At 38.4% G+C, this 14362-nt stretch overlaps 1 protein-coding gene across 10 annotated transcripts in view; it reads left to right on the top strand.

Annotated features, from left to right (window-relative positions):
• The window catches only part of HERC2 (HECT and RLD domain containing E3 ubiquitin protein ligase 2), a 235516-nt gene that overhangs the window by 192809 nt on the left and 28345 nt on the right, over positions 1-14362 (top strand). For all 10 annotated transcript variants that reach the window (XR_004285631.1, XM_032342316.1, XM_032342318.1 and 7 more), the window contains 9 exons: positions 5149-5256; positions 6068-6199; positions 6897-7055; positions 7141-7259; positions 7885-8010; positions 8471-8626; positions 9035-9150; positions 9247-9445; positions 13298-13512. Coding sequence is in view for 9 of the 10 variants with exons in the window: in XM_032342316.1 (XP_032198207.1) it covers positions 5149-5256; positions 6068-6199; positions 6897-7055; positions 7141-7259; positions 7885-8010; positions 8471-8626; positions 9035-9150; positions 9247-9445; positions 13298-13512 (1330 nt within the window). In the remaining variant the exon portion in view is untranslated. The remainder of the gene's footprint in view (positions 1-5148; positions 5257-6067; positions 6200-6896; positions 7056-7140; positions 7260-7884; positions 8011-8470; positions 8627-9034; positions 9151-9246; positions 9446-13297; positions 13513-14362) is intronic.

Below are 14362 nucleotides of genomic sequence, written 5' to 3'. Positions count from 1 at the left end.
TATGGTTTTCTGTCCTGTTCCACTGAGCTGTATGTCTGTTTCTTTGCTAGTTTCATACTATTTTGATCACTACAGCTTGGTAATATAACTTGAAGTCCGGAATTGTGATGCCTCCAGCTTTGGTTTTCTTTGTCAGGGTTGCTTTGGCTGTTCGAGGTCTTTTGTGCTCTATATAAATTTTAGGATTGTTTATTCTAGTTCTGCGAAAAATGCTGTTGGTATTTGGGTAGAGATTGCTCTGGGTAATAAAGACATTTTAATAGTATTTGTTCTGCCAATCCATGAGCATGGAATATCTGTACATTTCTTTATGTCTTCAGTTTCTTTAAAGATTTTTATTTATTTGACAGACAGACCACAAGTAGGCAGAGAGGCAGGCAGAAAGAGAGAGGAGGAGGAGGCAGGCTCCCTGCTGAGCAGAGAGCCCGATGTGAGGCTTGATCCCAGGACCCTGGGATCATGACCTGAGCCGAAGGCAGAGGCTTTAACCCCTGAGCCACCCAGGCGCCCCTCTTTACGTCTTCAGTTTCTTTAATCAGTGTTTTATCGTTTTCAGTATATAGGTCTGTCACCTTTTTGATTAGGTTTATTCATAGGTATCTTATTATTTTTTGTGCAGTTGTAATTGGGATTGATTCTTCGAGTTCTCTTTTTGCTACTTCATTATTAGTGTATAAAAATGCAATAGATTTCTGCATATTAATTTTGTATCTTGTAATTCTACTAATTTATATATTAGTTCTAGTAGTTTTTTAGTGGAGTCTTTAGGATTTCCTGTATAGAGTATCATGTCATCTGCAAATCAGAAAGTTTTATTTCTTCCTTACCAATTCGAATACCTCTTATATCTTTTTGTTGTCTGATTGCTATGACTAGGACTTCCAGTGCAAGTTGAATACAAGTGGTGTAGTAGGGACACCTGAGTGGCTCAGTAGGTTAAGTATCCAACTCTTGCTTTCAGCTCATGTCATGATCTCAGTGTCATGGGATCGATCACCATGTTGGGCTCTGCTTGAGAGTGTCTCCTTCTACTTCCTCCCCTTCTGCTCCTCCCCTCGCCCATCCCCCCAATAAATAAATAAATAAATAAAGTCTTTAAAAAACCCAACTTTATGGAAAGTAGACATCCTCATCTTATTGCTGACCTTAGGGGAAAAGCTCTTAGTTTTTTCCCCATTGAGTATGATGTTCACTGTGGGTTTTTCGTATATGGCTTTTATTATGTCAAGATATGTTCCCTCTAGGGACGCCTGGGTGGCTCAGTTGGTTAAGCGGCTGCCTTTGGCTCAGGTCATGATCCCAGCGTCCTGGGATCGAGTCCCACATCGGGCTTCTTGCTTGGCAGGGAGCCTGCTTCTCCCTCTGCCTCTGCCTGCCACTTTGTCTGCCTGTGCTTGCTCTCGCTTCTCTCTCTATGACAAAAAAATAAAATAAAATCTTTAAAAAAAAAAAAAAAAAGATATGTTCCCTCTAAACCCACTTTGGTGAGGGCTTTTATCATGGGTGGATATTGTACTTCGTCAAATGCTTTTTCTCCATCTGTTGAAATGATTACATGGATTTTTAATCCTTTCTCTTATTGATGTATTATATCATGTTGATTGATTTGTGAATGTTGAATCACCCTTGCATCCCAGGAATAAATCCCACTTGGTTGTGGTGAATGACTTTTTTAATGTATTATTGGATTCAGTTTGGTAGTACTTTTTTTTTTTTTTGAGGATTTTGTGTCTGTGTTTATCAGAGATACTGGCTTCTAGTTCTCTTGTGTGGTGTCTTTATCTGGTTTTGGTATTAGGGTGATAGTGGCCTAATAGCTTGGAAGTTTTCCTTACTCTTTTAATATCTGGAATAGTTTTGAAGAATAGGTATTAACTGTTTCTTAAATGTTTGGTAGCATTTACCTGTAAAACTATCTGGTCCTGGACTTTAATTTGTTGGGAGTTTTTTGATTACTCTTGCAATCTCCTTGCTGCTTATCAGTCTTTTCAAATTTTCTGTTACTTCCTGCTTCGGGTTTGGTAGTTTATATGTTTGTAGGAATTTATTTTCTTTTAGATTGTCTAATTTTTTGGCATATTGTCTTTCATAATATTCTCTTACAACTGTATTTCTGTGGTGTTTGTTGTTATTTCTCTTCTTTCATTTGTGATTTTATTTATTGGGGTTCTTTCTCTCTCTTTTTTTTTGGTAAGTCTGGCTAGAGGTTTATCAATTTTGTTGATCTTTTCATACAACTAGCTCTTGGTTTCATTGATCTGTTCTATTTTTTTTTGTTTGTTTTTTTAGTTTCTGTATCATTTATTTCTGCTCTAATCTTTATTATTTCCTTCTTTCTGCTGGTTTTAGGTTTTGTTTGTTGTCCTTTTTCTAGCTCTTTTAAGTGTAAAGTTAGGTTATTTGAGACTTTTCTTTCTTCTTGAGGTAGGCCTTTATTGGTATAAACTTCCCTCTTAGAACCATTTTTCCTGTATCCCAAAAGTTGTGGACCATTGTGTTTTCGTTTTTGTTTGTTTCCATATACTTTTTGATTTCTTCTTTGATTTCTTGGTTAACCCATTCATTTTTCAGTAGCATGTTATTTAACCTCCATGTATTTGTGTTCTTTCCACATTTTTCCTGTGGTTGGTTTCTAGTTTCATAGCATCGTGATCAGAAAAGATGAGTGGTATGACTTTGATCTTGAATTTGTTGAGGGTTGTTTTGTGGACTAATATGTGACCTATTCTGGAGCATGTTCTTTGTGCCTCTAACAAGCATGTGTATTCTGCTATCCTGTATATATTTGTTAAATTCATCTGGTCCAGTGTGTTATTCAAAGCCACTGTTTCCTTGTTGATTTTCTGTTTGGGTGATTTGTCCATCAATATAAGTGGGGTGTTAAAGTCCCCTATAATTACTGTTATTACTGTTGATTAGTTCCTTTTTATGTTTGTTATTAACTCTTTTATATATTTGGGTGCTCCCATGTTAGGGGCATAAATATCTACAATTGTTATATATTCTTGTTGAATTGTACCCTTTATTATTTAATAGAGTCCTTCTTTGTCTCTTGGTACAGGCTGTTTTAAAGTCTGTTTTGTCCAATAGAAGCATTGCAGCTTTCTTTTGACATCCATTTGTGTGATAAATATTTCTCCACCCTCTCAGTTTGAATCTGCAGGTGTCTTTTAAATTTGAAATGAGTCTGTTGTAGGCAGCATACAGTTGGGTCTTGTTTTTTCATCTTCTCTGTCACCCTATATTTTTTGTTTGGGGCATTTAGTCCACTTAGATTCAAAGTAATTATTGATAAATGCTTATTTATTGCCATTTTTTGTTACTTGTTTTGTGGTTGTTTTCGTATAGTTTCTCTGATCCTTTTCTTTCTCTCTTCCATGGTTTGCTGGTTTTCTTTTAGTATATACTTGGATTCCTTTCTTTTTATCTTTGCATATCTTTGCATATTACTAGTTTTTGATTTGTGGTTACTGTTAGGTTTATATATAACATCTTCTGCATATAGCAGTCTATGTCAAGTTGATGGTTGCTTAAGTTTGAACCCATTCTTTACTCTTCTCTCCCCCAATGGTTTAGGTATATAGTGTCAGATTTTACATCTTTTTATTTTGTGAATCCCTTGACAGATTTTAGTTGTGATGTTTGTTCAGCCAGTCTTTGGGTCCTTTTCTGGGTTGTTTGCTCTGATGTGAGTGTTATCTAGTTGTATCTACTGTATGTAGTTATCTAGTTGTATCTGTGGGGTGAAGTGAGTTTAGGGTCCTCCTACTTTGCCATCTTTCCTGGAAGTACCTGTCATTTCTACTTTTAAAATATATTACTAACTCAGTCATTTCTCTCTAACTCCTGGCCATTCTGGGTCCAGCCAGCTGGTCTTACCCAGTGTATTACACTAGCACCACATACTATACTAGCACATAACCTCCTGTGTCCCCCAGAATCATCTCCCTACAGGACATCCAGAGATACTCTTTTAAAACCACCTTGTGAACCAGTCAGAACCTACTGGTCCTCTGCTTAAAACCCACCAATATGCCCCTATAACTATAACTTGAAAATAAGAACTGAACTTCTGACCACGTTCTGTATAACTGTATGAGCTCTGGTCACCTCTTCAATGTATTGCTTCCTCACTCCTTTGTCTCTCTCTCCAGGCCCCTCCACATCGTCTTCTTTACCAGTCCTGAAGTATATTCCAGATTTAGACTCTTTGTCTCACTTTGTATCTGCCATCTGCCTGAAATATTCTTCCTCTAGGCAATACTTAACGGCCATATCCCGCTTGTTTAGAGAATCCTTTCCGGTTTAACCACCATATGCTGAAACAGCCTTTCCCCAATCTCATTTCACACCCTTCCTTCTTCATAACAGTTAACACCCTGTGACATTTAACAGACATCATCTGTTCCTTACACTAGAGCAGAGACTGTCTAGAATCAGTTGCATACTAAGGATGAGAGTGGAAATCCTTTCCTTGTTCCAATAAGGTGAATACGTTTAGTCTGTCAGTGTTATGTCCATTAACTGTAGATTTTTCATAGATGCCCTTATTAGCTTGAGGAAATTTCTTTCTGTTCCTAGTTTGGAAATGTTGTTTGCCTTTACTTTATTTTCAGAGCCCTGGTATCATCATCTTTTATAATTTTGCTTGTTTTTGTAGCTGCTTTCAAAGAAGGATTCGCTAACCTCTTCTTTCCACCATAACCTATGTCTTGCCTTTCATTAATTATTTTGTAAGCTAATTTGTCCCAAAGAAGACTATAAATCAAATGCTAAATGTTTGATGAATATTTCAAGTGGCATTTTAAATGTGTGACTGTGCGGGGTGGGAGGAATAATAAAGCTTGGTCTGGCAATGAAAGTTTGCCCAGAAGTGAGAGCACAAAATGAATTAGCCAAGTGGAAGCTTCTTCTTGACCTTTCCATCACAGTTGAAGTTTTCTGTGTGAGACAAGGTGAGGGCAATGGGGCAGTTAGTCTTAGGCTCTTGTCTTTGAGGTCAGTTCTTTCTGCTTTCTGCTTTTCATTAGCTGTTAAACATCATTTTAGTCTCACCGTTTCTGTGTGGTGTGTTGTGGCTTATGGCCTTGTCTGTGGTATATCAGTTGGGAGTAATCATTGTGTGTTTTGTGCTCACTTGACCTCCAGGAGCAGAAGGACTGAGGGTGGAGTTTGACCGGCAGTGCTCTACAGAGAGGCGCCACGACCCTCTCACAGTCATGGACGGTGTCAACAGGATTGTCTCCGTGCGGTCAGGTGTGAAGGAGGGTTGAGCAGGATGCTGTCTGCTTGCCTTCATAAAACAGAACTGTTAACTTACTAAACAGAACACTACTGCTTCATTCTTATGTGGCACTTAAGGAAGGGACAATAAGCTATATTGCTGCAAAATTTAGTAGGTTTTATCTGCATCTTTCTAGCATGTTCAGTAAGATAATTACATGAGTGGTTTGTGCACCTCACCAGTGATGGGGGGGATTACAGTTGGGTCCTTGGGACACGGGCAGTCTGGTAAGCCCAGTTTCACCCAGATAGAGATGGTGCTGTAAGACGTGGGAGTACCAGGCTTATGCAAGGTAAAGGTTGATGTATGAGGAAGCTACCTAAAGGGACTGAGTTGATCATTGATTCAGTGAGGGCTGGGCTCAGGTTTTTGTAAAATTGCACCCTCTGCAGGGAAAGCTGGGGCTTTTTATCCTGTTTCCTGGGTAACTGCCATCATATAAGACCTTGCCCTGGAAACCTCCCTGTAAGCCCTTGACCTGATGTGTGTGCTGGGTGACTGTGCTGTCCTCTCACACTGTGTTGTAGTTATATATGAGCGTTTCCATCAGGGCATTGCCTACTTGTCCTCAGTTTCCCTAGTAATTGGTATAGTGTGTATGGAAAGACAGTATGTATTAAATGTTATTCACTACGAGTAGTGTGAACTCAAATTTGGGAGAACTTGGGTTGGAGGAGCCAGCTGTTCTTCAAATATAATGTAGATGATTTTGCTTTTTATCTAAAGAAGTTTGTGTTGATCACGTGATAGGACCCAACCCCACGGCATGCTTTTCTCTGCTAGGCCGAGAATGGTCTGACTGGTCCAGTGAGCTGCGCATCCCAGGGGATGAGTTGAAGTGGAAGTTCATCAGTGATGGGTCTGTGAATGGGTGGGGCTGGCGCTTCACAGTCTATCCCATCATGCCAGCTGCAGGTAAGTTGGGGGCCTGGCAGCATCCAGGTCCTAATGACTCAAGCAAGGTGGACATACAAACCATTTTCATTTAGTGCTTTGTAGTCTGCCTTCTCCTAATGTGTTGGGAGCCTGCCCTGCCCAAGGTCCCACTGCAGTGATGATCAGAACTCCAAAGAGCCACCTGAGCTGTCCAGTTGTTGGGGTGTTAGCAGTCCATCACCTAATGGGGAAGGAGTTACTGCTGTTGCAGTACCACCACCACCACTGCTGTTGCTGCTACTACTGCTACTACCACTTCTTCTCCTTCCTTCTTCCTTCTTTTTCGATTTTATTTGTTTAGTTGAGAGAGAAAGAGAGCAAAAGTGGGGGCTGGGGCAGAGGGAGAGGTACAAGCAGACTCCCTGCTGAGCAGAGAGCCCAACACGGGGCTCGATCCCCGGCTTGGGATCATGACCTGAGCTGAAGACAGTTAACTGACTGAGCCATGAGGCACTCCACTGCTTGCACTTCTTAATCTGTTTGATTTTCAGATAAAATGTTAATGTACAGAGTGTAGTTATGTGACACAGACAGTGGCAGTACCATGGGTACATAGTACCCTCTAATCACAGCATCCGTGTAGACAAGGCCCACTGGGTCAGATTTGTGTAGGTCTTTTTGTGGGATAGCCCTCTTCCTTTTCAACACAGGGACATTTACAGTGCTCATTTCCCAGGCCCTAAAGACCTCCTTTCTGATCGCTGCGTCCTCTCCTGTCCATCCATGGACTTGGTGACATGTCTGTTAGACTTCCGACTCAATCTCACTTCAAACAGAAGCATTGTCCCTCGTCTTGCGGCATCGCTGGCAGCCTGTGCACAGCTGAGTGCCTTAGGTAAATAGCACCTTTATTATCACATCTGTTGTACTTGGTGGGAAAAATGGTCAAGCTTCTGATATTTTCTGTCTGCTCATTTTAGCTGCCAGTCACAGAATGTGGGCCCTCCAAAGACTGAGGAAGCTGCTTACAACTGAATTTGGACAGTCAATCAACATAAACAGGCTACTTGGAGATAATGATGGGGAAGCAAGAGCTTTGGTATGGAACGTTAAATTAAAGTTTCTAGATATTTGACCTTTGGGAATAAAATATTGTTTAATTAGTTTAAGCTTCTAAGTCACTGAGAAGAGTTGAGAAATTCTACATAGGAATAAGGCCGCCTTTGTCCCTTCTAGACTCCTTTATGTTGTTCCATATACTCAGTGCAGATTGGCTTGTGATTTTTAGAAACAGATGTGTCAGTGGCTATGAGCATAGGATTATGTCTGTTAGACTTTGCAAAAAGTCTGGCCCACAGCATCGCCTTGTTTTTGCTGTATGAGATAGTTATTGTTGAAAGGATGCTTGATCTTAACCATCTTAGGAGATGGGGCTTTAAGGCCAGAAGGGGACTGGTTCCCTGCAAGTGGCTATACTGAAATCAAGACCAAGCATTCTGAGGTGAATTTTCACCTGGTCTCATTAAAAAGGGTTGCTGGTCTCATTAAAAAGGGTTCTTTGTTTTTAATTTTAGTGCTCATCAAACCTATTTGAAAAATATCAATACATATTTTTTTAGGGGAAATAGTACCAACATAACAAAATATTGGACGTATAGAAACAAAATGCTTATTATCTTCCCTACATTTTGGATTACTAGCATATAATTTTGTTGTTTTCTTAGAGTTTTACAGGTAGTGCCCTTGCTGCTTTGGTAAAAGGCCTTCCAGAAGCTTTGCAAAGGCAGTTTGAATATGAAGATCCTATTGTAAGAGGTGGCAAGCAGCTGCTCCACAGCCCGTTCTTTAAGGTAATGCATGACTTGTTTTAAAGTGATAAGGAGAGCCACTGAGAGTGGTCATGTGTAGTACATTGCATTTTAGGCCTCATTGGGGACAGATGTAGGTATTGCTGAAGTTGGGTATGAAAAATGTCCAGAAATGACTATGTAACCTAAGCCCTTAATACTTTAAGTAAGTATTAGTATACTTGATAAGATGCTTGACTTAGGCAGCAAGTATTGTCAGTTGTCAGATCTGAGCTCCTATGTGTCAGGTGCATCACTAGGGGCTGGGTAGGAATAATCCACGTCACTGGTGATGGTGAAATATTTGGTTGGTACATAGCAGTCTCTTGGAATAAGGAGCTCCTGAATGAGGATTCACAGAAATCCTATAATGATGTCTGTGTTTAGTACGCAGTATTGGTTAAATAAGAGTATTAGCTACATTTTTTAGCTTCCTTGTGTTATTAATTTTTGGTTGCTTCAGGTACTGGTAGCTCTTGCTTGTGACCTGGAACTAGACACTCTCCCCTGCTGTGCTGAGACACACAAGTGGGCTTGGTTCCGAAGGTACTGCATGGCCTCCCGTGTTGCTGTGGCCCTGGACAAAAGAACACCATTGCCACGTCTTTTTCTTGATGAGGTATTGCATGTTATTTTGAAATCACTTCTGGAATGTAAAAACTTTCTTTTTCAGCTGTGGTATAAAAAGATGCCGATATTTATGAGACACAGCAACATTCTCTTACAAAGGTGTACCGTAAAGAAAAAAGCACACAGGTGAAACTGAATAAACAGTCACTGTGAATTTCAGTTAAAGTTTATTTTTAGTTAATTAAAGATATAATGGCATTATAAGGATATAATAGGTATTTTCAAATATCTTAGACTTGATATAATCGTATTGGTTTTGCTTATTAACTATAAAATCACAATTTTGATGTTGCTATTCTCTCAGATTGTTGGATGGGGATTACTTCTGTGTTCTTAATATTATTTGTTTTATTTTTGAGAGATGAGTGTTTGATAATCTCATAATAATATTGTCTAGGTGGCTAAGAAGATTCGTGAGTTAATGGCAGACAGCGAACCCATGGATGTTCTCCATGAGAGCCATGACATTTTTAAAAGAGAGCAAGATGAGCAACTTGTGCAGTGGATGAACAGGTTATTATATCAGAACCAAGAATAATATGTACTGGAGAAAGATGTTTTATGTGCAGTTCTTTACCATGTCAGTTGTTCACTTAATGTTTGTTGTAGGCGACCAGATGACTGGATTCTTTCTGCTGGTGGCAGTGGAACAATTTATGGATGGGGGCATAATCATAGGGGACAGCTTGGGGGCATTGAAGGTGCAAAAGTTAAAGTTCCCACTCCATGTGAAGCCCTTGCAACTCTCAGACCTGTACAGTTAATTGGAGGAGAACAGACTCTCTTTGCAGTGACAGCTGATGGAAAGGTAAGGGTACATTTTCTGTGTCATGACATTAAAACTAAGAGACAGCTATGGCTAGAGTGCATTGTTGGGTCCACAGTATGTGTAAGGATTCTATATTGAAACATTATCTCAAGGTTAATAGTATTTATGTTGTGCTGGAAGTGGTTATTATTCTAAATATTTCTGTGTGTGTTTTATAAATGTGTTTTATAACTTTATAGTTTTTGAAATACAGGCTACATAAAAAAGTATACTATTTGCATATCAGTAATACCTTAAAGTATTCATTTTTTGTTTGCTATTGTAATGTTCTTTTAAAAAAATTAATTGCTTTTAGTATGATGAAATGGTTGATATTTATTTATTGGCTTTATGTCTGGTGACTTTATTCTACTCTTTTCTTTCCATTGTGTATTTCTTGTATCTTCTTTAAAGTCATCTATAAATGGATTTTGTTCCTTCTCAGTTCACTTCTCTTTTATTTTTTTCCTTTGGTGTGGAGGAAAGGAAGCTCATTGCTCTGGATAAGAGTTATGGTATAATATTGAGCAGGGTTGGTGGTCATGGGCTTGTTCTTAATCCAGGCAGCAAAGCAAACTCTGAATATTCCACCCACTTACTATGAGGTTTTGGTAGATGCTATTTATGAGATTGAGAATATTTCTTTTGCCTTCTGCATTTAAAAAACTGTTTATATTTGTTTTCTCTTTTAGTGGATTAATATAGTGAATTGAATTAATTGGTTTTCTTTCTTTCTTTTTTTTAAAGATTTTATTTATTTATTTATTTGACAGAGAGAGAGAGACACACACAGCGAGAGAGGGAACCAAGCAGGGTGAGGGGGAGAGGGAGAAGCAGGCTTACTGCTGAGAAGGGAGCCTGATGCGGGGCTCAATCCCAACATCCTGGGATCATGACCTGAGCTGAAAGTAGATGGTTAACAGTTGAGCCACCCAGGCGCCACATTAATTGGTTTCCTTATATTAAACCCTCTTCCATTCTCTGAGGAAACCCAGCTTGGTCAAGATAGGTTTAACTTTTTTGGGATTTGTGAATATTTTGGGATTTTGGGGAGCTCCAAGATCATGAATTCAGTCATTACAATGTTCCTGTCTTAAACACTTCTTGTCTGGTTCTGATACTCTATTATGTGTTTAACTTACAACAATTAATTTAAATACACATTTATTATCTTGTAATTTCTCTGAGTCAGGACTCTGGAGGTGGTTTAGCTCGGTCCTCCCTCCCAGGATCTCTCAGCAGGCTGCAGTTGCCTCAAGGCTGTACCGAGGATTTGGCATGAGCTGTTGGTCGAGGCTGCCCTCAGTTCTTTGCCACCTCACACTTGGCCACTGGCTTAATTAGAGCAAGGAAGGGGGATGGGGCAAGAGAGCATGATAACAAGACCAAGTCACAGTCTGTGTGACCTAATCCAAAAGTGACAGTCCATCCCTGTTGCCATAGTCTGTTCATTAAAATTGAGTCGCTAGGTGTAGCCCATGTTCAGGGAGAAGAGATTACACGGGGTGGAAATCAGGGACCCTTGGGAACCACATCAGAAGCTGCCTGCCAAGAGTGTCAAGATTGTGCTGGTCTCATTAAAAAGGTTGAAGTATATCCTCCTTCTTCTCTTCTCTGGAAAATTCTTTGTCCTTTAGTTGTTTCCTGGTTATTTTAACTTGTATATTTAAAATCTGAAGTGAGTTAGTATTTCTATCCTCCTTCCAAATAATACAAATACTGATCTTTTGTTATCCTGTGTTTTGTTGCAAACCCTTTAGGGAATGATAGGTATTATTATTTTAGTTGTTTTTATATATAGACCCAAGTATTTTTTTCCCCAGATTTACCCAATGTTGTACAAATCTTTGTCTCATTGTTTCTTATGTCTCAGACCTTACGTCTTTTAATCATTTTTCTTCTACTTTAAGCATGTATTTTCAATTTTTAGTGAGATTCTCTTGTTGGTTAATCCTCAGATTGTTTTTCTTTACTTGAATATGTATTTTGTTCTTCTTTAAAGTAAGGATTACAATTTTCTGGAAAGGTCATGGTAGTATTTTTGGCTACATGGGTCATATCGTCTCTGTTGAAACTATGAAAGCAGGCTGTGAACAGTATGTAAATGAATGTATGTGGCTCTGTTCCTATAAAACTTTATTTATGAAAGTAGATGGTAGGGCCTGATTTGGCTCATGGGCCATAATTTGCCAACCCCTGTTCTAGAGTATAACATTTTCAGTTGACTTACTTTCAGTCAGCCTGTTAAAAGCTTAATTTTTCTGGTTTTTTGGCCTTCATTGTTGCTAATGAGATGTCAACAGTCAGACTGATTTTTACCCAAATGAAGGTAATGTTGCTGCTTTTAATATCTTTCGTCAGTGATCTATAATTTTGCTATGATATATTTTTATTTTTTTGCATCTTTTTTGTTTTACTTTGTTTTTGCCAGGTGATAAGGAATGGAAGAGGGAGGGTTTCTGACTCTTGAAAAGTGATTTTTCAGTAACTCTGGTAAATTCCTAGACTTTCTTACCTCCCAGTGTTGCTTCTCTTATATTCACTGTGTGATCTCTACCTGAAACTATGAGTTCTGTCTCTAACACCTTGTTTCATGTTTCTTCTTTTCTTTGTTTCTGCGCTTTATGCTAGAGAATATCTTCAGACCCATCTTCTAGTTCTGTAATCTCTTCACCACCTGTTTATATGATCTGCTGTTAAATATATCTGGGTTTTTTTTTTTTTTTTTTAAATTTCAGTTATTGTCTTTTTAAGTCCTGGAAGTCCTGCTTTGGGTAATTTTGTACTTTCTTATTCCTTGGGGATACCTTCCAGCTTTCGTTTCTTTAAATGTAGTATTAGACTGTTGTTTTTGCTGACTCCCACATGGTGTCTTCTTTCAACTATGAACTGACCATTTTCCTTAGAATATTTTATTTAGAAATTCTTTAAGGCTCAGTTTAAAATTACTCATCAAAAGAGAATTTATAACCCCTAATGTACTACCAGTCTAAGACATAATAAATTAAATTCTTTATCTAAGGAATTTAGACCAAATGTAACATAAATTCGGGCTGAAAACCAACCTAATGACCAGCTTTTGTCATTATGAATTCTTAGGAGAGATTTTCCCCTGTCTAATTCAGTGCTAAGATTGAGAAAAGCAACTTGCTTTGTTGTTCTCTTAGTTCTTGTTTGCTGTTGGCCCACTGGAGCCTCACCTTTCTACAGTCTCCTTTTAGGCTTTGGCACTTTTCCCCTGACATCCAGTATGCTGAAGATTCTCAAAACCTTTAAGGGGACATTGGCTGGGCTCATCTATCAACCAGAGTTCTTGATTTCATTCCCCGTTTTAGTCCTTGAGGTTTCCTTACTCTTGTGTCAGTGCAGCAATGCATTTGAAACAGTATGAAACATTAAAGTTTCTATAGGAGGGATGTTTGATATGCATTTGAAAAAGGCAGTCTGATTTAAAAAAAATTAATGATAAACCTTGTGTCCTCAAATAATTACCCACTGAAGGTGAAAGAAAAATAGTGTATTCTACTGTATGATTTAATGCTGTTTTGCTGAAATATTAAATATATTTAAGATTTTCTGTGAGTGTTATTATTAGGGATTTGTTCCAGTGTTAGGATCTTCTTTTCAGAATATATTCTTGTGAATTTGAGATTTCTAATAGTCATAACTATTTCTTTCATTTTTAGAGTTTTGATAAAACACAAAAAATGTTAAATATTCTTGTAGTTTTTAATTTTTAATTTCACTTCTCTGTGATAAAAATGTCTGTGACACTGATTGAGCTTGTTAATTACTAAAATATAGGGATAAATTTGGATTAAAAACCTGATAATTATATTTTTCTTTTCTTAGCTTTATGCCACTGGATATGGTGCAGGTGGCAGACTAGGAATTGGAGGGACAGAGTCGGTATCTACCCCAACGTTACTTGAATCTATTCAGCATGTGTTTATTAAAAAAGTAGCTGTGAACTCAGGAGGAAAACACTGTCTTGCCCTCTCTTCAGAAGGAGAAGTTTACTCTTGGGGTGAGGCAGAAGATGGGAAGTTGGGGCATGGCAACAGAAGGTATTATGTGAAAACATCATTTTTGATGTTATGCTTTTCTTTTCTTATTTTAATTTTTGTGTAATATATTGGCACTTTGTTTTTCAGAACAGCATTTATAGTATCTACTCAAGTTAAATGTTAATGACTCATTTGGCAGAAATAAGTTCTTGTTCCAATGTGTGGGGTTGCCTACGTGACCTTCCTAGTTGAGGAGAAAATCAATTCTGAATTTCTGATTTTTAAGTACTGAGTATGTTGAGTTTCTCTTTGTCCTTCTCCCCTTCCTCTGATCCTGAGTAATTCACTGAATCACAGTTGGCACTTTGGTACCATATGTGATACTAAAGCTGTAAATACAGAGGAAATGGAATGGGACACACAAATGACAGTATTTTTTAAACAAAGCAAGCAAACAAACCCTCTAGGTTTTAGAAATTAATGGGAACTAACAGCCCAGTTGGGAGTAACAAGGACCTTCATATACAAATAACTTAAAGCACCAGACACTGCAGCTCTAAAGATACTGGATAAGAGGAAGTAAAATTACGTACGGTGATCTGCAGAGGTGAATGCTGACAGTCATGTGTATGAGGAGAATAACTGAGAGGCCAGTGGAAAAACGACCTAAAAGGATTAGACAGAATGGTCCACAGAGCTTATAGAGGGCAGATGATAGACCTTGTTCCCAAAACCTCGTAATTCCCAGGGCATTGGTTAGAGGATTAAGAATGTGCACAAAAGTGGGGGAAAAAATTAAACATAGACTGTGTTGCTCTGATCCTGCCAATAAAGCTTAAAAGCAAGACATGAAAAGATTATACTATTTACAAGGAACCATGCTCAAGAGTATCTTTATGAATACAAACAT

Source organism: Mustela erminea, chromosome 5 (genome assembly GCF_009829155.1).
Source record: "Mustela erminea isolate mMusErm1 chromosome 5, mMusErm1.Pri, whole genome shotgun sequence".
Classification (NCBI taxonomy): domain Eukaryota; kingdom Metazoa; phylum Chordata; class Mammalia; order Carnivora; family Mustelidae; genus Mustela; species Mustela erminea.
Note: the sequence above shows the minus strand (reverse complement) of the source record. Positions and strands in the feature narration are given on the sequence as shown.